The 17717-nt window shown below is 41.0% G+C and overlaps 1 protein-coding gene across 4 annotated transcripts in view; it reads left to right on the forward strand.

The window, feature by feature from the left end:
• The window catches only part of DYNC1H1 (dynein cytoplasmic 1 heavy chain 1), a 145935-nt gene that overhangs the window by 56776 nt on the left and 71442 nt on the right, over window positions 1-17717 (forward strand). For 3 of the 4 annotated variants that reach the window (XM_050954075.1, XM_050954074.1, XM_050954072.1), the window contains 23 exons: window positions 878-1011; window positions 1341-1455; window positions 1611-1772; window positions 1856-2070; window positions 2224-2428; window positions 2602-2775; window positions 2877-2996; window positions 3077-3197; window positions 4235-4430; window positions 6239-6356; window positions 7474-7689; window positions 9303-9515; window positions 9689-9816; window positions 10358-10511; window positions 11633-11779; window positions 11867-12017; window positions 12253-12506; window positions 12706-12840; window positions 12952-13046; window positions 13190-13364; window positions 15062-15137; window positions 16722-16882; window positions 17221-17332. In XM_050954075.1, the coding sequence (XP_050810032.1) occupies window positions 878-1011; window positions 1341-1455; window positions 1611-1772; window positions 1856-2070; window positions 2224-2428; window positions 2602-2775; window positions 2877-2996; window positions 3077-3197; window positions 4235-4430; window positions 6239-6356; window positions 7474-7689; window positions 9303-9515; window positions 9689-9816; window positions 10358-10511; window positions 11633-11779; window positions 11867-12017; window positions 12253-12506; window positions 12706-12840; window positions 12952-13046; window positions 13190-13364; window positions 15062-15137; window positions 16722-16882; window positions 17221-17332 (3577 nt within the window). Of the gene's footprint in view, window positions 1-877; window positions 1012-1340; window positions 1456-1610; window positions 1773-1855; window positions 2071-2223; window positions 2429-2601; window positions 2776-2876; window positions 2997-3076; window positions 3198-4234; window positions 4431-4846; window positions 5043-6238; window positions 6357-7473; window positions 7690-9302; window positions 9516-9688; window positions 9817-10357; window positions 10512-11632; window positions 11780-11866; window positions 12018-12252; window positions 12507-12705; window positions 12841-12951; window positions 13047-13189; window positions 13365-15061; window positions 15138-16721; window positions 16883-17220; window positions 17333-17717 lie in introns of all 4 variants that reach the window. The other variant, XM_050954073.1, reaches the window with a different exon arrangement.

The raw sequence follows: 17717 nt of genomic DNA on the forward strand, positions 1-17717 counted from the left end.
TCATGGCCTTAGATTTCCCTCCCTTCCCCTGCCCCAATCCTTTTATATGGCCTCAACTCTTGCGGCTGACTTCAAGAAACAATTGTATAATGTTAATATGTGATTGTAAAGCTCTGAATGTTTTAGGGTTTGCTTTTCAGTATCCAAGCAGGAATTCATAAATCTAATTCTGTGCCTTCTGGTTAAATGCTCTCCTGTCTGTTTAGACTTATGAAAATGCACTTAATATATATGCACCCAGTATGTTAGATAACAAAATCAAACCAGTTGAGCCATATGTGTATTCTAATCAGGAATTTGCAGTGATGGTAAAAAGTGCCAAGGAGGAGCACAAATACCTATCCACCTGGGAATTTTCTGGCACTCATGGAATATACTGACTTCTACTGCCTCTTAAAGTAAGCAGTAGATCCTTTAAATGCCTTACATTACAGTGGCTCTGCAGACATGGTGCATCGATTTAAATGCAGCATCTGAACTTGTGCGCAAACCAGACTTTCACCTTAAGTTAAAAAACTAAACTGCGCTGCTGAGAAGCACAGCATCAGAACTTGTAGCCAAGGAGGAGTAGGGTGGGGACCAAAGTAGCTTTGAGTCTTAATGGGTTGTCAAAACCGTGCAAGCCAGTTCCCAGGTGCCTGCAGAAATTCTGGGCAGCACTGCTGCTTGGCATGTAACATTACAGGCCCTGCCCAAAGCACATGTTACATCAGAGTCTGAGGGGGTCCCTGTGGCTATCATCAATTCTTGAGTTGGGAATTTGTCACTCCAGCCCCTATATCCAGCACAGAGGGGTCAGCAGGGTGAAAATCTCTCCCTTAGTCTTAAATTCTAGACTGTTAGATCTTCTGCTTACATGTTGGTCTCCTTCTTCTAGGATTATATCCCAGTGGATCAGGAAGAGCTGAGAGACTATGTAAAAGCCAGGCTGAAAGTGTTTTATGAAGAAGAACTTGATGTGCCACTAGTGCTGTTCAATGAAGTTTTGGATCATGTACTAAGAATTGACCGGTAAGCTGAATTTCCAACTCCTGGGTTTGTCTAGTTTGAATTATAAACCAAATCTGTATTTAGACTAGTCCAGAATGGCACACCAGTTTGTTCTGGTGTTCTGCTTGGGAGAGGCATTCTGTAAAGGGGGCACTGCAAGGTTGGAATTGTAGCAGTAGACTGAGAAATATTGACAATGGTCACTTCAGTGTGCCCCCGAACCAGTCACCGTACTAAAAAAAAAATAAAAAATACAGGTTAAGTTTGCAAAGAAAGGAGGTTTGGAAATGTGGTGGCTAATTCACAATTTATCAAACAATAAACTTACTTGAAGTACCAATCTCTTTCAGAATCTTCCGCCAACCTCAGGGTCACTTGCTTCTCATTGGAGTTAGTGGAGCCGGGAAAACTACTCTCTCACGATTTGTGGCTTGGATGAATGGTTTAAGTGTTTACCAAATAAAGGTTGGTTTAGTTCGATCACTCAACAAAAAATTTGACTGTTAAAGCTTTCAGTTGTCTTGCAGATATTCTATCTTTGGTAAGATAAATGTATAAACAAGTCATTGTGAGGGAGGATAAGGGCTAAAAGATCAGTAACTATTGCTGAATCTTTATAGGTGCATAGAAAATACACAGGTGAAGACTTTGATGAAGATCTGAGAACAGTCTTAAGACGCTCTGGCTGCAAGAATGAGAAAATAGCATTTATAATGGATGAGTCAAATGTACTGGATTCTGGATTCCTGGAGAGAATGAATACTCTTCTCGCCAATGGAGAGGTAACATAAGTAAATCTGTATAATATAGCAGTTATGCAGGAAAAATCAAGCCTTTAGAAAAACATACTTATTTCCTGGCTTAGGTTCCTGGTCTCTTTGAAGGAGATGAATATGCCACCCTTATGACTCAATGTAAAGAGGGAGCACAGAAAGAAGGCTTAATGCTAGATTCACATGAAGAACTGTACAAATGGTTCACCAGTCAAGTTATTCGCAATCTCCATGTTGTGTTCACCATGAACCCATCTTCTGAGGGCCTGAAGGACAGAGCAGCTACTTCTCCAGCTCTCTTCAACAGGTAATTTTTATATATTCTGTTTGGGAGCTAACCTACAACGAAGTATCTTAACACTTGAGATCTTTTTTTTTTTTTTTTTTAATTAAGAATATTATTAATACTCTCTGGAAAAAAAGTTTAGAGGTTTTCATGTATGTCTTGCCCTGTCTGCAGGTGTGTCTTGAACTGGTTTGGAGACTGGTCAACTGAAGCACTGTACCAAGTTGGCAAAGAGTTCACAAGCAAAATGGATCTCGAGAAGCCAAACTACATTGTGCCAGACTATATGCCAGTTGTGTACGATAAATTGCCACAACCACCATCACATAGAGAAGCTATTGTAAATAGCTGTGTATTTGTTCACCAGACCCTTCATCAGGTATGTTCTGCCATTCTACTCGGATCTCTAATGTCATGTTCAGTGGACTGACACAAGTTCAGTACACGAATGTTGTCCCTGTGACAGTTTTGACTTTAAAAAAATCTAGATTTTATATAATCCTAATCTTTTACATATACAAACTTTTGACAAAATCCTTTTCCTTTGGAAAGGCTAACGCTCGTCTAGCAAAACGGGGAGGCAGAACTATGGCCATCACACCACGTCACTACTTGGACTTCATCAACCATTATGCCAACTTGTTCAATGAGAAAAGGAGTGAGCTGGAGGAACAGCAGATGCATTTGAATGTTGGTCTTAGAAAGATCAAGGAAACTGTTGACCAGGTACATACCTTTAAACGTTGCTTTTTCATATAAAATTAGAGCTAATAAACATTTTAAAACTGAGTTTAGTTTGTATAGACTAATCTTCCAATTCATGTCAGGTGGAAGAACTGCGTAGGGACTTGAGAATAAAAAGCCAGGAATTGGAAGTGAAGAATGCAGCAGCTAATGACAAGCTGAAAAAAATGGTGAAGGATCAGCAAGAAGCTGAGAAGAAGAAGGTAAAATCAAAGCTTTCTTTACCTTTTGTACACGTACAGTATATTCAGAAATCTTACAGGTTACATGACCTTTCTCTTAGGTTATGAGCCAAGACATTCAAGAGCAGCTTCACAAACAGCAAGCAGTAATTGCAGATAAGCAAATGAGTGTAAAGGAGGATCTAGACAAAGTCGAGCCTGCTGTCATTGAAGCTCAGAATGGTAAGTCAACACTGATAAATAACTACAGCATGCCTTCCTTTAGGGGTTTGGGGCTGATCCAAAGGCTCTTGAAGTCAGTGGGAGTGCTTCCATTTGCTTCAGTGAACTTTGGGTCCATCCCTTTATCAGCAGTATCTTTATCTTTAGTGTGGAAGCAGTAGAAATAAAATAGTTCACTAGCACTACTGAGCTTCCAAACTTCCCGTTATTGCTACCATAGACTTGCATTCTAAGCAGTATTTTTATTAAACTTTGTGCAATAAACTGTCTTAATGCTTCACTGTTTTTTGCCTGACTTTGCTAGATTTACTTACTATCTTTCAGTATATCAGGGCATATTAGAATAGAAACTTCTGATACAGGAGTAGGTCAACAAACACTAGAAATTTCTGGTGTGCAGTAGTATGGTCCACATAGTCAGCTTGTCTACAGCATGCTAGCTTGCTGTGCACTTGCACCCCAGCTTTTCTCACTGTTTTCTAGACAAGTCCCTAATGTGTTCTGTTTCTGCTGGTGCTGCCTCTTAAGAGAGCAGTGTCCAGTTCATGGAATTAGTGATTTAATAAACGCTACAGAAGTATCGTGAATAGAAATACTACCTACAACTTATTTTACTCCAGAGTTAGTTACAATGTCGGTTGCATAAGAGGAGGAAGGACTTCTAACTCACTATTTGCCTAGGTATAAAGTCTCTCGCTGTAGAGGCATCGCCTTGTTTTTAAGCTCCTTAACTTGTGGACTCAACATAGCTGCCAGGTGCAAACTCTTGCTCTTGTAGTAGTGCTTGGAGGCTTCTGAGAGTTCAGCTTGCGCTCTCATGTGAGAATAGTGGTGGGGAGTTCTCAAAATGTGAAAGGCATTTGGTTTTTACAAGAGAGGTTTAATTCGTTTTGGGTTTGACCTGAAGCTTAAAAATCTCTCAATATCAATGAAGATTTAATTCCTGTCTTACTATTTTGCTGTCTTTTCTTCCTTTTTCTCCCCAATCAATACTGTTCCTTTTTTCCCACTCCATCTGGCTTGACCACTGTGATTAGCTGTAAAATCAATAAAGAAGCAGCATCTGGTAGAGGTCCGTTCTATGGCCAACCCACCTGCAGCAGTGAAGCTAGCACTAGAGTCCATCTGTCTACTATTGGGTGAAAGTACAACTGACTGGAAACAGATACGTTCCATCATTATGAGGGAAAACTTCATTCCAACTATTGTAAACTTTTCTGCTGAGGAGATCAGGTGAATAACTGCAGGTACCAAGCTACTGCTGGCAATAGAAAGAAATTGTTCACAAGATTTTCACAATAGAAATCTTACTAGTAGTCACAATTGGTGATGTTAGGGTTTGGTTTCTACCTCCCAAAAAGCAGAATTCACCTCATGAGTATGCATAATCTCCACTTTTTATGCAGAAAACAAAATATCAGACTGTCATCTATTCATGAAGATGATCTATCAGGGGGAAGATGTGCATCTCAGAGCTAAATTTTGCTCTTAAAATAAATTTTAAAGTACAGTCTGAGTAGCACCTACTGCCATCAGAGCACTGGGGTATATTCCCAGTAACTGAACTTAAATTTCTTTCATTATTTCCCAGCAGTAGCCTTAAATCCCTGATTGTTGCATGCTGAATACTTTTTTCATCCCTTTAATAGCTGTGAGCTCTATAAGGAAGCAACATCTTGTTGAAATAAGAGCAATGGGCAACCCTCCTGCTGCAGTAAAACTGGCTTTAGAATCAATCTGTCTCTTGTTGGGTGAGGAGACAAATGACTGGAAAAAGATCAGACCAGTTATTCTCAGAGATAATTTCATCAGCAGCATTGTCAACTTTAATACTGAAGATCTAAGGTATTGGTTTTAGTTTATCTATAGTAACTCCTCACTTAACGTTGTAGTTACGTTCTTGAAAAATGCAATTTTAAGTGAAACAATGTTAAAACTAATCCAATTTTCCCATAAGATTTAATGTAAATGCAGGGAGTTAGGTTCCAAGGAAATCTTTTGTGGGCAAACAAAAGGCATTATATAATGTACAGTACTGTACTGTGGTGGGGAGGTGCCCCTGGCTTGCCTCTGGGGCTCAAGGTGGGGTGCGGGATCTGGAAGGGAGTTAGGGTGCAGGAGGATGCTCAGGGTTGGGATGCGGGAGAAGGCTCAGGGCTGGGGCAGGCAGGAGGTGCAGAGCACTTAGCTGAGGCAGCTCCTGTTTGGTGCAAGGGGTTTGCAGGTGGCTCTGCGCAGCACAGCACCACTGATATGGCTGTGATTCTGGGAGCATTGCTTCCTGCCCCCCCGCCTCCCCCCCCAGCAGGCAGGGCCACCTGGAATGCAGAGGCTTTAGGGGCTGCAGGGCCCTGGGTTAAGGGGGCCCCAGGGCCTTCGCCTGCAGCTCTAAAGCCTCTTTCGGGATGCAGCCCTGCGAGCACGGGCTGGAGGACTCAGGAGGAGCAGGGGCACCCGTGCAGCCAGTGGCCGGAAAGAAGTGGCGCTTTCCCCTTCAAAGCGCTGTTTCTCTCTGGCTGCTGTCTGCGTGGCTGCCCCTGCTGCTTCTGACTCCTCAGGCCCGTGCTCGCAGGGCTGCATTCCAAAAGGCTTTAGAGCTGCAGGCCAGGGCCCCCTTAGCCTAGGGCTCTGCAGCCCCTAAATCCCCTGTGTTCTGGGTGGCCTTGCCTGATGGGTGGTGGGGGCGGGAGGGAAGGCAGCTTCCCCGCTCCCTCCATCCCAGAAAATCCTAAGTGTTTGGTGGTGGGGGAAGTGCTGGGAGGGAGGAAGGAAGGGAGGAGGAGAAGGCAGAGAAGAGGAACTTGTGCCATGTTCCCTTGTAAAGTCAGCCAAACAATGTTATAAGGCAGTGTTGCACAACTTTAAACAAGTATGCTCCCTAATGGAACAGCGATGTAACTTCGAAAACAACATTAAGTGAGAGGACGTTAAGTGAGGAGTTACTGTACTGTAGTAAAGGGGCAACTTCCTCTCAGTAACTCTGACACAGCATGTGCGCAAGTGTTGAATATGTCAGTGCAAACATAACTCTTCTTTTGCAGTGATTCCATCCGGGAAAAGATGAAGAAGAATTACATGTCAAATCCAAGTTACAATTATGAAATCGTAAACCGAGCATCCTTAGCGTGTGGTCCCATGGTAAAATGGGCAATTGCACAGGTAACTCATCTGCAGTACATGCGCCAATGTAGAATGCTTCAGTGTTTTGTGGGAAATCAAACACCTATGATAAGTACTAGTTCTACAGTGCTGGAAATATGCAAAGACTCAGAATAGATGGACTTGCATCACTCAAAGATCTGTGGCATCTTGTCTAGCTTGCTATTGTAGAGGTAAAAACAAATTTATGTCAGGCGAACATGTAGAGTAAGCTGCTGAATGTTCTTGAATATTCGGTTAATTGTTCTGTGATTAACAGGATTAACCCTACAACTTATTTTCAACTGTCTTTTGAAAATCACTTTTTTCATAATAGTGACTAATGGCTGGTCTTTTTGCTCTGTAGCCAGTGTTGTGTTCACACAGACCAGTGTTTGTTGCCTGGCTTGATCTTGTTTTCCCCTCACCTGGCAAGGGTGGGGAATGTTGTTTGTAGAGCAGTATGATCATGTCTTACTGAGGGGAGGGCATCTAGCTCTGAAGTAATGTCAATGGCAAGCACAGATGGCATCTCAACCAACCTTGGCTTTGGATAGGGCTGAGTATTTGTGGGTGTGGGCTTTGGCCAAGGGCTCACAGGTGGGATTTTAGAAGCTTGAATGGAGTGCTGTTATGGGAAAAGGGGAGGGCTCCTTCAATGGGGGCAGGAGCAGGCTAATTCCAGTGTTCAAGGAAAAGGATACACTAATTTGGTACTTAGCCCATAGGATAAGCTTCCCTCTTCTAGCCTTCCAGACTCATTGCAGTGTCTCTCCTGCCTTCATCCTACGTTCCCTGAGAGCTCTGGCATCCTGGGCAATTGTCTGCACTGCATGATTGAATTTGAAATTTGAAATCTGGAGGCTTCCCAAAGAACTTCGGTCTCACTTCAGTGTGATGAATAGTGCAGTTGACACCTCTTGACTGTTTCACTATTCTGAGTCTGCAGGTGGCCTGAATCAGTTTAAGTGGAGGACTAGAAACCTAAACATTTTAAAATGAAAATCTGAATACCTAAAATCCTGAGGGGTGCCCTCAATCCATACAAAATTATGCTTGCTTACTTCCATGGTCCCAAGTCATGTGCTAAGTTCCATTTTAGAAAGTATTTAGAACTGACTGTTCACATGTTTCACAGCTGAATTATGCTGATATGTTGAAACGAGTGGAACCCCTCCGCAATGAGCTACAGAAACTGGAGGATGATGCCAAAGACAATCAACAGAAAGCTAATGAGGTGGAACAGATGATTCGTGATCTTGAGGCCAGTATTGCTCGCTACAAGGAAGAGTATGCAGTGCTGATTTCAGAGGCTCAAGCAATTAAGGCAGACTTGGCTGCAGTTGAAGCAAAAGTGAGAATACTTAATCTACCATTTTGTCCATTTTACTGACTTTTCTTTAATGTTTCAGGGGGTAGGAGTAGTGGCTTTCAAACATTCTGTACACCTTTCTAACACAGAATGCTTTAATGGTCTCTCTACACAAGTTGGCCTTTCAATATGTTTCATCCTTTGGACTTCTTACAAAGAGCTTTGCAGGCCATTGATAAACAGACCAGAGTGAGGATTACTCTTCCAGTCACTGTCTCATGCTGGCCACCCAATTAAATTGGCAATCTGTCTGATCAGGACTAAACTAGTGTCTAGGATGTTACTCAAAACCAAGGAAAGCTAGCATAGGTAAAGCAAAGCCAGTCCTCTTTCACAAGAACAAAATTCACCCACTAGAATGATCAATTTTGTAAGTCATATGTGTTTCAGAGGAATTGTGGTTATTTAATGCTTATAACTATTTTAAAAGTCTTGCACAGTAACTGCTATATTAATGTTCTCTTCACACAGGACTAGTGAAATCAAGTCAAATGATCCATACAAATTTCCAATTATTTTTTGGTTCCTTGAGCAGCACTGATAGAATCATAGAAATGTAGGGCTGAAAGGGAGCTCAAGTGCAGCCCCCTGTGCTGCAGCAGGGTAAAATAAACCTAGTTCATTCTTGACAGGTGTCTGTCCAACCCATTCTTAAAAACGTCCAATGATGGGAATTCCACAACCTTCCTTGGAAGCCTATTCCAGTGCTTAACTGCTCCTTATAGTTAGTTTTTCCTCATATCTAATCTATATTTCCCTTGCTGCAGATTAAGTCCCTTACTTCTCACCCTACCTTACGTGGACATGGTGAACAATTGATCAGTCCTCTTTAGACCAGCCCTTAACATATTTGAAGACTTTCACCGTGGTTGTCTTTTCTCATGGCTAAACATGCTCAGTTTTTTAACCTTTTCTCATAGGTCAGGTTTTCTAAACATTTAATCGTTTTTGTTGTCCTTCTCTGGAAACTATCCAACCTGTCCACATCTTTCCTAAAGTGTGGTATCCAGAACTGGACACAGTAATCCAGCTGAGCCCCGATTGCTGTATAGATTGGGACCAGTACCTCCTGTGTCTTACTTACAACACTTCTGTTAATGTGTTCCAGAATATTAGCCTTTTTTGCAGCTGCACCACATTCATCATTCATACTCAATTTGTGATCCACTATAATCCCCAGATCCTCTTCAGTCTAGCAAGCTAGATCTTAGCCAGTTATTCCCTGTTCTGTAGTTGTTTTGCATTTGATTTTTTTTTCCCCTTCCTGAATTTCACTTGTTGAATTCAGATCAGTTCTCCAATTTGTCAGGGTCATTTTGAATTCTAATCCTATTCTCCAAAATGCTTGCAACCCTATATCCCTTTCCCCACTACCAGAACCATAAAATTCACAGCCCAAGAATACTAACAACCAAACTTCCAGAGTTGTGCATGCACTTATAATTGTTTTCTGGACATACGTAATTCTGAAAATTTGGGTCCAAAATCTGGTGTGTTGGGCAAACTTGTCTGCCTGTATTGATTGCAAATGCAGTAATTATGGGAGCCTTCATTTTGAATAAAGATGTATATTATATTGACTTCTTAATTTCTAGGTAAACCGTAGCACAGCTCTCTTGAAGAGTCTGTCTGCTGAACGTGAAAGATGGGAGAAGACAAGTGAAACCTTCAAGAACCAGATGTCCACTATTGCAGGAGACTGTTTGCTTTCAGGAGCTTTTATCGCTTATGCTGGTTACTTTGACCAGCAGATGCGACAGAACTTGTTCACTACATGGTCCCATCACTTGCAGCAAGCAAATATCCAGGTAAAGATTGATCCACAATTACTAATGTCATGACTACCAGAGGTGTTAACTTTGATTGTAATGAATTACTGCTTCAGAAAGGGGAAATCACAAGGTGTTCACAAAAGATAAAGATCAAATTTGATCAAACTTTGGGCTCTTTGGGCAAACAATAATAACGTTTTACTCTTCAGTTCCGTACAGACATTGCAAGGACAGAATACCTTTCCAATGCAGATGAGCGTCTTCGCTGGCAAGCAAGTTCTCTACCTGCAGATGACCTGTGCACAGAAAATGCTATCATGCTTAAGCGGTTTAACAGGTACTTCATTTGTACAATAAGTACAGGATGTATGGGGATAAAACTTAACAGTGAATCGGTGCACAGACCTCCCACTGAAGTCAATGGAATTTGCACACGCCTCTCAAAAGGAAAACTTGACAAACTTTATCATCAAACTGAATACAAATGCCTTGAGAGAATTTTGAGCGCTGTCTGATATCTACATAGTACCCATGATAGCAAATTACATGCAAGTCTTAATAATCTCTTTCCCTTGTGTTTATAAGAAAAACAACTTGCATTTTTAGTGTACTTCACTATTATACCAACTTAGCTCAAACTGAAGCTGTTAGTCAGTCTGTATCGCTTGAAACAGTAAAGTATCCTTTTGATAGTTGTATTTAGTTAGATCACTGTTATCTTCTCCAAACAATGACCGTGATCCTCCATATTCCATTACATGAGCCAATATTCTCCAAAAAAAAGATTTAGAATATTAACTCAACCTGCATGGACTAGATGGCTTGTATCAGAAGCCTTAAATCAGTCATATGATGGAAATATTTTTTCACTAACGTAGGTATCCACTGATCATTGATCCTTCTGGACAAGCCACAGAGTTCATTATGAATGAATACAAGGACCGTAAGATCACTCGTACTAGCTTTTTGGATGATGCTTTCAGAAAGAACTTGGAAAGTGCATTGAGATTTGGTAACCCTCTACTCGTCCAGGTTAGTCTCTTGTTTACATAAATTAAAAAAAAAAATTGTGGGTACACTTCCTAGGAAGTGAAGTACATTTTGAAATCTTCACTTGCTGGGGCTTAGTTTTATTGCTACTCTGGCAATTGTGCTTTTCAGGTATTGAATAAATGAAGGTCCGTCTGTAGACAATGGGTCTAAATGCAGCAAAGACCATCTTCCTTATCTGTTGTTCTAACCACATTGGTCCCCCTCTCCTACCATATAAAGGTCAAATTTAAAGGCCTTTTTCAGCTGTGCCCCATGCTACTTAATAATTTGTCACCTATTATGTGCCTTCTGCTTCACCAGTGATTTGCCTATCCAGACTGTCCACTCCCCTTCAGTGACTCTTTACACACCATCCCTTCACCATAGAACAGTCCTTACACTGATCTATAATGCTCCTGTTTTTTAAAAAAAATCTTAAAACTCACTGCTATGCATGTCTGCAGTAAATAGTGTTGAAATATCTGGGTTGGAGCAGATGGGAGAAACCAGGTTGGCTTGATGAAAACACACAAAAGGCCAATGTACTTTTTTTATACACATGCATACATCTGTCTAGAAATGGCACCTGTTTCTGTAGTATCTGAGCACCTCACAACATCTTGAGCAATAGGGATATGTTATCCCTATGGCACGATAGGTAAAACTGAGGCACAGATTAATTTCCTTTGCAAAGGTGTTGGTGTCCATCACCCTCTTATTGCTTGTGCTCTTAAACTGTGAGCTGATTGATGCAGGATTTAGGTCCAATATTTGTAGCAATGGGAGCATCACTTCTGATTGGGGCCCCTTGGTGCTACTTATAATGTAATATCTACACAATGAAAACAGCAAAATCCAAAGGTATGTAATACATCATCCAAAATGTCTGAATAGTATTTGATCCTAAAAATTAAACTGTAAAGCTTTATTGTATGGGGAATAACATTGGACTAACAGTAGTTACCCACAGGACCAAAACTTGATGTGGATTACTACTAGAGCTTTCCCCAAGCAGGGGGGAGAAATGTAATCCAGATCAACCTTTTATTCAAGCTTGTACCAGCACAGGTCCATTTAGCTACTGTTCTGTTCATTACCGTCACAATTGTATTGCTGTTTAGGATGTGGAGAGCTATGACCCAGTTCTGAATCCTGTGCTGAATCGTGAAGTCCGGAGAACTGGAGGTCGAGTGCTTATTACCCTGGGAGACCAAGATATTGACTTGTCACCATCCTTTGTCATCTTCCTCTCCACCAGAGATCCAACAGTAAGGAATGCTTACAAGTTTGTTTAGCTTTCAGCAGGGCACAACATGTATTAAGCCAACAAAATGATCCGATATTTATTTTGATAGGTTGAATTTCCCCCGGATCTCTGCTCTCGTGTTACGTTTGTCAATTTCACAGTAACTCGCAGTAGTTTACAGAGCCAGTGTCTGAATGAGGTTCTGAAAGCTGAAAGACCAGATGTTGATGAAAAACGTTCTGACCTCCTTAAACTTCAAGGTATGTTTCTGAAAAACCAAACCGTAAAAATGAGTCCTAATTAGTCAGAGAATAAACTTGACAGTCACTCTCTTACTAATATACTGCTATTCTTTTTATAGTTGAGGAATGTGATATTTTGGAACGTTCTATTTCAAAGCATACAGGAGATATGGCGGACTGTATAGAACATAACGTTTGTGTAGGTTATATGCAACGCATGTGATCGCAGATCTCAATGTGTTTTTTACTTAAGGTGAATTCCAACTGCGTTTGCGGCAGTTAGAAAAATCTCTGCTACAAGCTCTCAATGAAGTAAAGGGACGTATTTTAGATGACGACACAATAATAACTACTTTGGAGAACCTAAAGAAGGAAGCAGCAGAGGTCACCAGAAAAGTAGAAGAGACTGATATTGTCATGCAAGAGGTGGAGACTGTATCTCAGCAGTATTTACCACTTTCTACAGCATGCAGTAGTATCTACTTCACAATGGAGTCACTGAAACAGGTTAGATAAAGAACCAAATTTATTCCCTTTCTTCTCACCAGAAATATTCATTACTCTGAACATTTTTTCAAAGTTATGCCGTACTCTTTAAATTCCAGTTATGACTACATAAGTACATCATGAATTGCAATAACTTCAGTGTTTGTCAAACAGTAGGGCCATAAGTTCTAAATATATATATATTTTTTTCACTCCTCAGATACACTTCTTATACCAGTATTCTCTCCAGTTTTTCTTGGACATCTATCATAATGTCTTGTATGAGAACCCAAATTTGAAGGGAATTACAGACCATACCCAGCGCCTCTCAATCATCACAAAAGACCTCTTCCAGGTTCAGTATAGAATTTGCATAGACATTGTACTTAGCAAAGGTTCTTGTCCTGTGGAAATCTGATTAAAGTTCTTTATAATAAAACTAACCAATTACATTTTGTTTCAATAGGTGGCTTTCAATAGAGTAGCTCGTGGCATGCTACATCAGGATCACATAACCTTTGCTATGCTGTTGGCCAGAATTAAACTGAAAGGCACAATTGGGTAAATGTTTGAATCTTTGCTTTTTGAAATGTCTCAGTTTTCCCATTTACATACATGAAAGCTTTATTTGGTGCCTTAAGGTTAACCACTACTTCAGTTGAAGACAGATAGTTGGCTAAAATCTACTCTACTTTTAATTTAAGGGAGCCTACATATGATGCAGAATTCCAACATTTCTTAAGAGGAAAAGAAATTGTACTCAGCACAGCATCTCTCCCAAAGATCAGTGGACTTATGACAGAACAAATAGAAGCTATGATGAGATTGAGCTGCCTTCCTGAGTTTAAGGACCTGGTTTCTAAAGTTCAAGCTGATGAGGCAAGTATCCTGGTTAAGCACTGTCACTGCACTAAATTTAGGTTAGACCTGTGTTGGGTACTTGCAGGGCCCTCATTGCTATAGTACAAGTGCCTCACAATGTAGCTAACCTCACAACACTCCTATGAGGTAGGGAAGTACGGTTCCCATTTTACAATTGGGAACTGAGTCACAGACCAAGTGGCTTGCTAAGTTTACCCAGGAAGACTTCTTGAGCAGGGATTCTAACTTGGGTGCCCTAACCCTGTGGATCAGTCTCCCCCTCTCCAGTGATGAGCTGCCAAAATCTTAATCGGTTCCTTACCGGGTCTTCAGCAGTACTTCAGAGGTGGGTCCTTCACTCGCTCCAGGTCTTTGGCGGCACTTTGGCAGCACGTCCTTCGGTGCTGCTGAAGGCCTGGAGCGAGTGAAGGACCTGCCGTTGAAGACACAGCACCATCCAGTGAGTACAAGCCCCATGTTTTTTGGGGGTTTGTTTGAGTTTTTTTAGTCATCCCTGCTGGGGCCCTATCAAAACTGTTCGAATCAGGCCCCGCACTTCCTAAAGCTGGCCCTGCACACTGGGGTTGCAAAATTTGTATTGGGTGCTGGATAGGGAAGGCTGTGCCTCCCAAAACAGCCTATCTTCCCTCACCCATGTCCTGTCCCTGACTGCCCACCTCAAACCTGTAACCCAGCCCCTGGTCCCTGTCCCCTAACTGCCCCAACTCCCATCCACCACCACCCTGACAGACCCCTGGAAGTTCCACGCCTACCTAACTGTCCCCTGACCGCCTCCTCCAACTGCTCCCTGCCCCTTATCCAATCCCTCCTCTCAGCCCCAACCCAGCCCCCTTACCATGCTGCTCAAAGCAGCAGGAGCTGCAGAGCTGCCCAGGAGTGGTCCAGAACACTTCTATCGGTTGCATGGCACAGTGAGGCACCGGGAGAGTCTCCCCAGCCGGGAGTTCAGGCAGGCCAGACAGGACAGTCTTGCTGGACAGTGTAACAACAGAAAAACCTCCCTCTCCCAATTGCCCACCCCTTTAACAACCAGTTTTAAACCAGCTTCTAAATTTAACTGGTTCACTTGAACCGGTGCAAACCGGCTCCAGCTCACCACTGCCCCCTCTGTAGAAACTAGTCTATTGTTTCAAGCGTTGGGTTTTATTTTACTTAAGCGAACTATCCAGTGTACTGCATGTTACTGAAGATGGTTTTTAGTTTTGATTGGGATTTTTCTAAACATCTCCTGTCCGTATCAAGACTTTATAATGGTAGGCTCAGTATCCCATATGTGTATAGAACAGGAGAAGGCAACCTATGGCACGGTGCCGAAGGCGGCACGTAAGCTGATTTTTCAGTGGCACTCACACTGCATGGGTTCTGGCCATCGGTCCAGAGAGAGCTGCATTTTAATTTAATTTTAAATGATGCTTCTTAAACACTTTTTTTTTAAAACCTTATTTACTTTACATACAACAACAATTTAGTTATATAGTACAGACTTACTGAAAGAGACCTTCTTAAAAACATTAAAATGTATTACTGTTACGGAAAACCTTAAATTAGAGTGAATAAATGAAGACTCGGCACACCACTTCTGAAAGGTTGCTGACCTCTGGTATAGAAAGTCTCTGTTCTGAAGATCTTATAGCTGGAATGGAATCCTAAGTGTCATGTACAATGCATCATAATCAATATTTCTTTCAATACAGCAATTCTGTATCTGGCTGGATAGCAGTTCACCAGAGCAGACTGTGCCATACATTTGGTCTGAAGAAAAACCTGCAAGTAAGTTCAGTTGCACTCTTACCCTGGCAATTGCCTTGCTACCAATTTAAGTCTTGACTAGAATAGACCTAACTTGAAGTCTTAGAACTTAGCACTTATGAAAACTGTAATTCTGATAGATTGAAAATGGAGGTCTTCAATCCACAAAACAATCGCAGCCTGAGTAATGACTGTGCAGCCTGTCCCTGACTCTACCCTACCATGTAGTCTTTGCCCCAAGAGGGGGCATTGTCCTGCTATCCCCCTCAGACTGCCCACAAAAGGGTGTCAGTTACTTGGCATCAGAAATTTTATGTGAGTGCAGTTTCCTTGCAAACATAAGAGGCAAATTTCAATAGTCTCTTCAAAACACTTAAAATTGGTTCCAGTGTAGTCAGTGTGGTGCCCTGCAACAGGAACAAACTACCCTACAATCCACTGTACATAGACCTTTGAATGTGCATCTGTGCCTTTTGGTCATTGCCAGCCTGGTCTAACTCAGCACTCTGTAACAGCACTCTGTAAAAGTCTCTTGTTACATGTTTCCTGACCTTGCCTGGTCTCTTGCTAGAACTATTGCTACCTCTTCCACCTGCCTCAACTTCTGTATTAGCATGAATTGTCTTAGTTTCAGTTAAGTGTAGATATTTGTAGGTGCCTAGAAAGAAACTAAAGCTCTGGATTGGTGAAAACTGCTTCACTTTTTCTAAATCTTTCCCATCTGTAAGAACATATGGGTCAGCACTTGCATGCAAGATTTGTTTAAAATAGGCTCAGTATAAATAGCCTTTCTTTGAGACACTTGTTTAATTGCTATAAATCGTTACTAACCAACTTTTTTGTCTAAAGGGAGTATTTTAAGCTCACTTTTAGTAGTTGCTGTAAAACTCTTTGGCTAGGGGATCAGAATTTGCATAAGATAAACTACACTAGTTTCCCATAGTGCTTTTATAACTGGAGCATGTATAGGTTTCAAACAGTCAGTAGATCTGGACAAAATCTTAACAAGGGATACTGTCAAGCTAAATTTCTGTTGCAAATAACAGCTAAGTTATTTGCCTTAACAGTCTAGCATTCTTCATGCGTTATTACACAGTATTGCAACACTTTTTAGTTGCAGATGCTGCAGGAAAGTGTATTTCTTTGCTGAAATCTCTAGAGACTTCATGGCAACGCTTTTTTTTTAATAGGCTTTAGATTCTGTGTATGAACTCATTGTGGAAGCATCCAAAGGTGCTAATCAAATTAGGGTACTGTTGTACTAGACACTGAAAAGCTTGCAACCTCCAAAAGAGTGCTACTGTGTGTAAGCCTAATGGTCACATTGATAGATATGCCAAGGTCAGTTTAAGATAACCTCCTTGGGATAGAGTTAGTTTTGATTGTCAGATTGAAATTCACATAATGGTAATCACTGTTAATCAATCTAGAGTACTGCATTTAGCAACTTGTATCTCAGTCTTTAAAAGCTGTAGTTGTTTTGCTAAGTTTTTTTCTTTCTTCAGTTATTTGATTAACATAGTTCAAGGATTGGGAAGGAAATATCAAAATGTTGAGTTAAGCTTCAGGTACAAATAATGCACTCTCTTCTTTTCTCATTTTTAGCACCCATTGGGCAGGCCATTCATCGTTTACTCTTGATCCAGGCATTCCGTCCAGATCGTCTGCTGGCCATGGCACATGCCTTTGTTTCAGCAAACCTTGGCGAATCCTTTATGTCTATTATGGAGCAGCCATTAGATCTGACACACATTGTAAATACTGAGGTAAATAACAAGAATTTAATACTTTTAAAACATGACATTGTGTTGAGGGCATAAATCTCTGGTGGTGGTACATCAGACTACTATGCCTCGGTTTGAGCTAATGGGTGTCCATTATAGGCTTCAGCACTGAGAGAACAGTATTCCTAGGATCCTTTTTAGCTAAAACTATTGCACTATAACATAACTTACTAGCTATGCTGAACACAGTTATTGCAATAGCATAAGGGATGAAGGGAATTGATCTTCCCCTGCAGATTTCTGGGAGATGCATAATTATCAATATGGCTTATTCTTACTGTAATCGTGGATGTTTTTTGTTTAAAAATCTTGGATTATAGGTGAAACCTAATACTCCTGTACTGATGTGTTCTGTACCTGGCTATGATGCCAGTGGCCATGTTGAAGATCTTGCAGCTGAACAAAACACACAGATTACCTCTATTGCTATAGGTAAGAATATATTATCGTTAGGTTTGGCAGAACTTGACTTTCTTTTTTTAATAATTTTTGACAGATACTAATATTTGGTTTAAGAACACTTAAAGGTTTAAAACTTTCAGTGGAGGGAAATCATGGGGGGGGAGACAATTTAATGACAGACCTTGAGATTCAAAAAGCTAAAGCTTTATCACCATAACACATTTTCAACATCACTTGTCAAAATATACAAAGTAAATATCCTTAAATCTGTCTTCAAGCAGCATTTTTCTTGTTTGCCAGTCTGTACATTTCTATTATTGATTAAAAAAAGTGTGTGTGCGTGCGCATGGTGAAATTAACATTTACTAATTTAAAAAATGCAAATTGTTCTACGCAGTTATCATGTTTGTCTTAT

The sequence above is a fragment of the Gopherus flavomarginatus genome, chromosome 5 (genome assembly GCF_025201925.1).
Source record: "Gopherus flavomarginatus isolate rGopFla2 chromosome 5, rGopFla2.mat.asm, whole genome shotgun sequence".
NCBI lineage: Eukaryota > Metazoa > Chordata > Testudines > Testudinidae > Gopherus > Gopherus flavomarginatus.